This window comes from Melozone crissalis, unplaced genomic scaffold (assembly GCF_028551555.1).
Source record: "Melozone crissalis strain CALT ecotype California unplaced genomic scaffold, PUWL_Pcris_2 ptg000029l_1, whole genome shotgun sequence".
In the NCBI taxonomy this organism is placed as follows: Eukaryota; Metazoa; Chordata; class Aves; order Passeriformes; family Passerellidae; genus Melozone; species Melozone crissalis.
The window spans coordinates 521,210-531,180 of NW_026535807.1; the positions used below are offsets into that span (position 1 = coordinate 521,210).

At 49.1% G+C, this 9,971-nt stretch overlaps 1 protein-coding gene across 2 annotated transcripts; it reads right to left on the bottom strand.

Moving 5' to 3' along the window:
* Positions 1-19: 19 nt before the first annotated feature.
* THUMPD3 (THUMP domain containing 3) lies at positions 20-5,797 on the bottom strand. 2 transcript variants are annotated; one of them, XM_054280906.1, is made up of 9 exons: positions 5,549-5,797; positions 5,097-5,174; positions 4,049-4,585; positions 3,103-3,233; positions 2,612-2,681; positions 2,109-2,224; positions 1,814-1,921; positions 1,346-1,469; positions 20-1,134 (listed from the first exon to the last, which is right to left on the bottom strand). In XM_054280906.1, exons 1-9 carry the CDS (start codon positions 5,762-5,764, stop codon positions 1,003-1,005), a joined length of 1,512 nt encoding a protein of 503 aa, XP_054136881.1. In that variant the 5' UTR covers positions 5,765-5,797; the 3' UTR covers positions 20-1,002. The 2 variants fall into 2 exon arrangements, with proteins under 2 accessions (XP_054136881.1, XP_054136880.1); XM_054280905.1 differs by having other exon boundaries at positions 1,814-1,924.
* Positions 5,798-9,971: the final 4,174 nt, after the last annotated feature.

Below are 9,971 nucleotides of genomic sequence, written 5' to 3' on the forward strand. Positions count from 1 at the left end.
CAATTAAGACTCATTTCTTTATGCAAAACTTCTAAAACTTTAATCCTTGTTAATTCACCTCTGAACAGTTACACAATCTTAGCGTGAGCACACCGTAATGGAAATGGCAAACTGGCAATTTGTTTTCAGCCTCTAATGAGCAGAGTGAGAGGCCTGAGAAATCCTGGTATGGTCACAGAAGAAAAACATATTTGCAACAATACTTTTGTGAATACTGTGGCAGCATAGCTGTGGAAGTTAAATTATCTAAGAAATTCAAATTGCCACCTCGATGCATCCATGGTAGACACCAAAACCACGAACTTTTTAATATAACAGCTAAAAGAACCTCTGTCCTCAAATAGTTAACTACAGACTGTTTTCTAGGGCTGTGTGTTACCCCCTCACCCATGGCAATGGAACACTGAAATGCACATCAGACATTTACTGGTAATTAGCCCTAAGGTGAGGTAACAGGCAAGACAACCAGTAGCACAGCATACTGTTTGCCAACTGGAATCTGCTTATCAGACCACAAAAACCAGATACTGGTTTATTGTTAGTTTACATTTGAGCAATGGCATAAATTAGAAAACTGCACTGGAGATACTACCTCTGAACCCTTTAAGGTGACTGTCTTAGTAGTACTGTTAGTCATTTGAAGATACAGCTTGGTAAATAAATTAACTGTTACACCCAGAGCTGCCTCAACATGTTTTCTACTGTGAGCAGAAAAAATAAACGTTTAACGTTGAAGAATGCAACAGAAGATTCAAGCCAAGGAAAGAATTACTAATTCACTAATGAATTTCAGCTTGGGTAGAAGAGAGCAGAGGTGACTCAAATAAGGTTTCAGAACACACAGCAGAACTGGCAGCTCTCAAGTTGATCCCTGGTTTAATATTTGTGTGACAATTTCTCCACAGGTTGTTTGGTTTGGAACTGACAGACCGATGCTCTCAGGCTCTGCTTTACCGGCTGGCCATGCAACAAAGCCCGGGTGTCTCCCGTGCCGCAGGCAGCTCACCAGCAGGGCCCGGTGTCCTGCGCCGGCTCCGGGGTGCGCCTCAGCAGGTACACGGCAGCGTGCAGTCCCCCCACGTTCACCCACACGGTCTGAGCTCGGCGCCAGATGTGCCCCACGCGCGACAGCGCCTGCGCCAAAACCAGACACAGCGCCGTCAGGACAATGACATTCATTTTGTTATTCTAGATCGCATCTGATGGGAACACCAAAGGACTCTCCGGGTCCAAAATTGAATTCAAGTGTTACTAATGATTTTGTAACGATGGCAGCTTACAATTTTTCTCTCAATGTATTTTCAAGTGTAAACGGGTTTGATTTTCTCTCAAAAACAGAACAAACCTTGGCAAAGCATTTCTTGTCCTGGGTGAGCAGCACGGCCCTGCCCGTCCCTGGGGTGCAGATCCGGCCCATCTCCATCAGGCAGGCTGGGTACAGGTCCCAGTTCTTCTTCTTCGACCCTATCCTGCAAGATACGTTCAGATCCCCACCGTGACCGCTGGCACCAGCTCAGTGCCGCCGTGTCTCAGACAGGAATCTGCTCGTTCAGGGGCACAGTGACTCCAAACTCATTTTAACCCGGGGCTCAGGACTCCTTGCGCAGCGCCCCAGTGAGCGCCGAGCTGGGGAGCTGGGGAGCAGCAGCCTGGGCAGGCGAGCGCAGAGCCCCAGCCCAGCCCAGCTCACCACACCGAGCTGGGGAGCTGGGGAGCAGCAGCCTGGGCAGGCGAGCACAGAGCCCCAGCCCAGCCCAGCGCAGCCCAGCCCAGCCCAGCCCAGCCCAGCCCAGCCCAGCGCAGCCCAGCTCACCGCTTCCCGAAGGGCATGTCTGTCACCACCACGTCCACCGAGCCCGTCCGCAGCGGCAGCCGGCAGATGTCCCACTGGATGACGTCCAGGGCAGCGCCCAGGGCAGCGCTGCTGCAACAGCAAAAGCAGACATGAGCACTCAGAAGGCCTTCACACTGGGGAGGCCTACAATGCTGGCAACAAAATAAACAAGAAAATAAGAACCAGACACTCAAGCGCATCAATGCATCAATGCAAAGTGGATTTCTGTGCATGCAGCACTGCGGGGAAGGTAAATCCCTCGGGCTCCTCTCACCTGTCCTTACTCTCATTTTTCCTCAGTAGGGAGCTGATGTTGTTTGCTGCTCTCTTCACTGCCTGAGGGTTGTTATCCCCTGCAATGTGGTAGCAGCAGGGCCATTCTGCAGCTCCCTGCGGGGGAAATAATAAGCAACATTAGCATCAACATTGCTGAATGAAAAAAAACAGAATAAGTTCTCAAACATTACAGAATAACAACAAAACAACTGCAAGGGGATGGCTGGAAATATGGAATTCTGTAACAGCTGTATTTTGCCCCTTAAAGCTCAAAATACTTTGGGATTTAGTGTTTTCCTGCTACATCCTATGGAAGGAAAATGAGGATATTTAATGAGGATATTCACAAAAAATGTATTTGCCTCTGTTCAAAAACTGGTGAGACTGGAGCTTACTATCGAGTCATTACTAAGAAGATTTACACATACTATTCAGCTATAATAGAATACAACTAAGATATAGACAAGTTTAATTAAGTTTAAAAAATCAAGGAAGAATCACCTCTATTGGTATCGCACCTGTACCACACATGGGATCAACTATGATATCTGTGGGCTGGGGATCACAGAGTCTGAGGAACAGAAGAAAAGATACGGTGAGAAATGTCTTAAAAAGCTGAATTTCTGTAAATAAGGGAAAGTGAACTATTTTAATCACTCTGATTCTATCCTTCTAACAAAACAATAGATGTGATTATTTTTTCTACTAGTTACATTTTTTTTTTAACCAGCAATGAAGTGGAATTCTTTCAAGACTGTGGTACACTACTTTGAAACTTGGCTAATACAGCAAATGTTTACTTTCCTTGGCTGGGAAACACTCACTGTTATTACAAGGCACATGGTGTCAGCAACTCCAGGGTTTTTTTAATTTATTTTTCTTTAACAGTTAACAGAAATGGCTTCTGAGGAAGCAGTGGGGGAGATAAAAGGTTTAATTTCTTAAACAAAAAGACTCGTTAACTGAGCACAACACAATGTAACTGCTCTGACCTGAGCATGCCGTAAGCCAGAGTGGAACGCAGCGTGGTGGGTCCGAAGTGTGTGATATTCCGTCTGTGGAGACTCTCCTCAGTCAATGCAATCCCCACCACCACTTCACTGCTGTGAATATTCAGAAGAACCTAAAGAAGAAACTTGCATTGAATTTTAGGAGTAACAGAAGATTTCCACAGAATGCCTAGTAAATACTTAGAACACTCTTAGACGGTAATTTAAAATCCAAGAATGACATATAAAAAAGCTTTTATTGGAAGTAAAGCAAAGCACCATTTTAATAGGACAGAATTCAGGTGACCATTCACACCAAATCTGTTGCACAAGACCTCTCAAAGTGTTATAACCACAGCACCAGCTTCTTAAAAGATTTGGTTTGTAAGTCTGGGGCAGAAGCTGGGTAAGTCCTGCAAGACACAATGAACCATCTGCAAAAGCAGCAATAAAAGTAATTTGTGGTAAGGACTAGATTAACTAGGAAGGTGAAATCGCACTCCAGGGCAGTGGCCAGCCCTTAGTAAAGCTGCAAGAAAAACTTAGGTCCTTCTGCCCCTCAAAATCAGTGGTTCCTACCCACCAACAGGCCAGGGGTGCTGGTTGTATTTTCCCAGCCTCTGCTCTCCCCTGACAGAAAATAAACAGTTATTGCTAATTCCTTCTGTCCCCTTCACCCCAAAACCAGCTTCCATTTGGGCAGCCTTTCCTGGTGACTTAGACTGCTATTAAACAAAGCATCAGGGGAAGGTGAAAGCAAGGCAAGTGCTTGCATCAGAGGACACACATACTCTTGCCAGGGAAAAGGGCTTCAGAGGCCAATTTCAGCATTACCAGTTTTCAGTTCCAGAGCCTCTGGAAGGCAGTTTGGAGATCTCTAAGCATCAGAAATAAGAGCTAAATACTTGTACTGCAGAAACGCAGGTATTTCCAAGGCACGCCACCATACCTCCACATCAAAACTGGTCATGTCAGCTTTCCACTGGAAGTGCTCCTGCACGGCTCCCCCGAAGTCCCTGGCGGCCTCGTTGGACGTGAAGCTGTGCTTGTCCCCAGCCCTGTTGCACGTCACTCGGAACCGCAGCACCTTGGCCTCTCCTCCGCCCGCCTGGCCCTCGCCAGCCTTGCTCCCGCTCTCGGAACTCGCCTGCGCGCCGGCTCTCACATCTGCCTGCTCGTTGTCCTCCTCCTCCTCCTCCACCCCGTTTCTGGATGTCACTCCTTGGGGATGCTCTGGATCCTGGCCACCAGCGGCTTCCACAGCCACAGGGGTTTGGGCACAGTCCTCCTGGTCATTAGTGTTACTTTGGTCTGCTCCCTCTTCTCCACCATCACTCAGCTTCCCTCTGCTTGCAGGACCCTGCAGATTGTGTTTTTTGCGTTTTGTCTTCTTCTTTTTCAAGCTGTTGTTCAACTCCCAAACTTTCAATGGATCAGTCCAGGGTAGCTTTTTAACCAAATCTTCCAAATCCTTTAGAGCATCTTCCTTTAAAAGAGAGAAACAGTGGTGCTTTGAAATTATTCCATCCTTTTAAAAGTTATCCTTTATTGTGAGGTCTCTCAAAGTAGTTTATTAAACATTAATCCACTACATGTTTAAGCAAATCTTACAGGTTTTTGTCTGGTTTTTGCTATAACTAAATGGAATTACACTGAAAATCACAAGACCCACGGGATTTTATCATTTACCTAGTATTGCAGACAACTAGCAACGTACTAAGTGACCAAAGTGACACTTCACTGTTCTATGTCTGTGACCTACAAACATAGCATCACCTCTTATCCCAGATTTTGCCAATGTAAAGTATTTAACTGCAGAAATTATGTTAGACCACATGGCCACACTTCCATTTACAAGCCAGAAAAAGGGAACTAGAATAACAACACAAGTAAAAAACTTGCTAAACAAACAGAATATTTTGATACTAGTCTTAAATTAAAAAACCCAAACAACACTCCAAACCCCAGAATAGACAGACAAAGGAAGAGTAATTCACCTTATTTTCCTTAAATTGATAGTCTTTGAATTCCTGAACAACAACAAATAAATTATCCACCGACCTCAGACGATGGACCTGGAAGAGATGAAAAGGTGACACATTACTAACCGTGTGCCGTAGGGACTGTGCTCCCTGTTGTCAGAATTTTGCCACCTTACGTCGAGGTTTCAGAGAGCACGGTTTTCCACCCTTAGTCCCCACATGAGTTATCAGTTTACGTCTTTGCACTGAGCCCGTCTATCATTTCACCTCGGCCGGACACCCCGGTAAAGGCGGTACCGCTGCTGCAGCCAGGCCGGCCCCGGCCGGTGCGGGATGCGGTCCGGACCGGCGGCTCCGACACGGTTCCGCTCGGAGGGGCCGGGACCCACCGAACCGAACGGAACGGAACGGAACCGGCCAGAGGGGGAACAGCGGCGGGCGGAGCGGGGCAGGGAGCTCGCACGGACCTGAGGCAGGCTCCGGGCCGGGACCTCGAAGTAGATCTTGCCCCGATCCTTGCTGATCCTGGAGGCCGAGCCCAGCTTCTCCCGCACCTCCTCGGCCGCCGTCTGCTCGAACCCCGTGGGCACGGTGGCGCCGATCACGGCCGCCAGCTCCGCCAGCTCCGCGCCCTCCTGGGCTGCGGCCGGACCCAGCCCCGCGTCACCGGCCGCCTCCGCCATGCCGGCTGCCCGGGGAGGGCGACCGTCCCCACCTTCCCACCCACAGCCGACCGACCACCGGGCACACCGGGCACCCCGGGCACACCGCGCCGGGCGCCGCCGCCGCCCGCCCTTTCCGTTTCCGCGCCGGCGGCACCGCCCCCGCTGCTCTCGGGGCGCTGCCGGGCCCGGGCGGGAGGGGGCGCCGCGGCCCCGGGTGTTGGTCCGTGGGGAGCCCCTGTCTGTCTGCGGGTCCCGGCTGTCGGTCCGTGCGGCCCCGCCGGTACCGCGTGTCGGAGCCTGGGCCGCGGCTCGGTGCGCGTTCCCCCGCTGTGCCAGGGTCACTCAGAGCGCTGCCGGGCCCGCGGGGCAGTGCCCGGTTCCAGGCCCAGCGCTCCGGTGTGGGTGTCCCCGCAGCCCCTCGGGTCCCGGCGCTGAGCTCCCGAGCTGGGCTGCCGGGCTCTGGTCCCCGGGCACGGCCGCCGCTGCTGCCGTGACCCCTGTGCCGTGGGTGGCACACCGTGGCGTGGCCATTTCTCTTTGGTTCCTTGCTGCTTGGTTTTCTCGATGGTTGGGCTGTTTCCTTTGGCGTATTTCCAGAATTAGAATTATTTTTCAAGAAAAATCTAGTGGCTAAATGTCTTTTTTTCAGGAGATACAAAAAGAGAGGCCACTCTACCTGCCATGGCCATGCCCCCATCACCATGACCAAGTGTGAGCTGCATGAAGTTGAATAGGCACTATTTTCCTTCCTCACTTCAGGTCCCAAGGTCTTTACATCCAGCACTGGAATGATAAATGTAAACACATCTTGTCCCTGCAGCTTCTGCCTCCCCAGGTGCAGCATTGTGCTGTCAGCAGCACCAATAACTTACCCTGTAATTAGGATCAGACCAGGTTTCTCCAAGCCCCATCCAGCCTGGCCTTGAACATTTCTAGGGGTGCAGCAGCCACAGCTTCTCTGGCAACCTGGTGGCCTCACCACCCTTACAGAAAACACTTTCTGCCCAGTATCTAATCTCATTACCTAATTTTTCTCAAGTTTTCTACTTTCGTGTGTGTGAGAAAGATAACATAGTATGGTGTTTGGGAATCTGCGGCCGAAGGATAAAGGAATGTTATTTTGACACTGAGAGATTAGGAGAGAAGTGAATTAGCTGCTTAACAGTTACTGGAGGGGGAAGAATTAGTCGGTGTTTGTGGCAGCCCTGGTGAGCCCAGTGCCTTAGTCAGGAGAGCTGTGAACTGAGGCTGCTGCGCCCCTAGAAGTGATATCACTGAGGGTGATAAGACGTGACAAAGAGTTCACAAGTCTAAGTGAGGAATTGTGTGTCAAACCCTTGTTGCTGGAGGTGTGTGGTTAACGGGGGACCGTCCCTCCTTTCCTGTCCCCAGCAGATTTTGCACAGGAACAAATAAGCCACAATTGCCAGCTTGTGCTGGGGCAGTGTGGTGGCTGCAGAGCTGCGCTGGGAGGTTACAGCAGCGATGAGGCCACGGAGGATGAGCAGCTCGTTCTGCAGAATGTGAGGGGTGTGCCGAAAATGTCAGGCTGGCCAGCTCTGCCATACTGATCGTGCACCTGTGCCCAGGGACCGAGCTTTGTCACCTGTGAGATCTGTGAAATGGAAACTGCTGAGGGGGCCTCCTCAGCAAGGAACTCTGTGCACACACTAAACCTTACCACTCTGCGTTTTGTGAAAACAGTGAGACCTGTTCCAAAGACCTGCCTAGTTTTTACCAGGATAACTGAAATTAACTTCTTGGATTGGTTTAATTAATTTTTAGGGCATAAACAAATTTACAGAATTGAATTTCCAATACCGAACTGCCAGGTTGTGCTTGCACCTGTCTTGCCTGGAAAAACTGCTTGGTTTGAATTCATTCATTTCAGAGCTGCAGAAAGAATTTGGTGTGAACTGATCTTGTATGTCTTGCAGTGATAGGCACATGTATAAATTCCATCCAGCACTTGAGTTTGCAAGGGTTAAAGTTCTTCAGGCTGCTTCCTGGCTCCAGAGGTTACTTTTAAAAATTTAGGTTTTATTGCATTATGTGCACAGAGAAGTGAAATCAAAACTTTGCCGTTCCAAAGTAGAAACGCTGTGAGCAGTACAGAGAGCTTTTCAGAGAAAGATGCACGTGAGGGTGCCAGGCTGTTCCCTGCCGTGACCTCTTGAAGCAAGTTCTGCTTTCAGGGCACTGCGGGCAGGGCTGTGCCACTTCCTCCCCAGTGGTGTTGTAGCTGCATGCTCTCTGCTGCTGCAGGCACTGCCTCTTGTGCAGCACCTCCCTGCTGCTCACAGGTTACTACAGGAGTGAGGGTCAGCCCGGGCTTTGCTCACATCACCTTTTAACCTACAGCATCTGCTTCTCACCTGACACTCCAGCTTACTTTGAGACCACTTAGTAAAGAGAAGATTCCTACACACATAATTAAACAAAAAAGCAGGCAAAGATTAGGTAGTTTACAATTCAGAATTTTTAATGGGATTTTAACCTCAACTGGTGCTGGCAAGGTCTGAATGAAGTGTGGGTAGGCAGCCTGTGGTGTGAACTGCAGATCAGTCAGACAGGGCTAATGGGGTCCAGTCCTTTGTGCTGCCTCAGTGGCCTGTGTGAGGAAGGGAAGAGGTTGCACAGTTCAGCATTTCTTCCTCTTCCAGCCAGGGATACGACTGGATGGTCTTGAATCTGCTTTGGCAGCCAGGAGACTGAGGTTGCTCACAGTGCTGATGGAGCTAGCATGAGCTTTAAAGAATGGAAAACTAATAAACCCTACAGTCATTTTTAACAGATCTGGAAATACAATTCAGGAATATATAACCTCATTGTGACTCTGCAACGTGCATTGTTGTATTTTTCTGTTACACCTGATTAGCTCCTACCCGAGTCCAAAATGCCACTGATGCTAAAAGTATACAGCCTTGGGAAGTTACCACGGGCACTGCTGAGCATCTTCAGAGTCTGCAGCTGTGTTTTACTAATGCCTTTGATCTGAAGCTTTGTTTTCCTAACAGCTAATTTATTAGTGAGCAAATTGAGGCTTTTGCATATTAACAGACTTGCCAAGTATCACTTAGGGGCCAGAACAGAGGCTAATGGAATTATAAAGTCTCTCCTCCACACCCAAAAAACTGTCCCTCTTATAAAGTCAATTTAATTATTCTCTAGGATGGAATGTACAAGATGCATAGTGTATTGCAATATCAAAAGATTTCAGTTAATTTACCTCTGTTAACCTCTGTGTAGCCCTGCTCTGGGGACTTGAGGATCTGTCATTCCTCTTGCTGCTGGCTCCACATCTGTCATGTTAAACCACACATTCAGAGGATGCATTAATTGCTCAGCACTCCTGCTATTGCTGATATTTTGAGCTGAGAAGAAATCAGTTTCAGGCTCTTTTCCCTAGAGTGGGGTTCTGCATTGCAAGCAGTGGCACACAAGTGCTGTAACCTCTTTTCTTCTGAGCCAGCACACGCAGCACCTGTCAGAGAGATTGCCCGTTCAGGCTGCTGTCCGGACCTTTGTTCCTGGCGCCTTGGTCATTTCCAGCGAATCGTTAGTCATGGCTGTGGGAGGAAAAGCAGAATTGTTGCAGTGCTCAAATGGGCCTCGGTGACCTGTGAGGTGCTGTGTGTCTGGGCATGAACATCACCGTGTCCTGCGCAGCAGCTTCCCCAGTGCAGGCAGCTCTGCTGCATTCACTGGGAAACCCCGGCTCCTCAAACAGCACAAGCTTGGCGGAATTGGAGTGACCTTTGGGCCAATGACTCTGCTGGGAATTTTCTTAGCCTGCACGTAACCTGTGTGAGCATTGCAGCTGCATATTGCGGTGGACAGCTCAGCTGGATTGTCAGCTAATTTCTTAAAATATGTCTGCGGAGAAGATTTAAATTATGTTACTGAATGGAAATCCTTCTGTTGGGAATATTGAAAGAAAACTGGCACACACACTTAAAAAGACATTTTTGGGGAGCCTGAGGGTTTGAGTTTTATTTTAAAAAGTCTGATGTACTAGTTTGTTTCTGTTTTAAACATGCTTTTAAATGGAAAACCTACGCTGTCTTTTACCACGTGAAACAAACAGTTTGATCGCCTCCTTCAAGCCCATTCTGCTGTGCCTGTGCTTGGGATTTCAGAGCGGGAGAGCTGCTGGGAGCTGTGGAGGCAGTGGGAGTGTGTGCACAGGAGGGTGTCTATGGGAGGGAGACACTGCGGGGGGCTT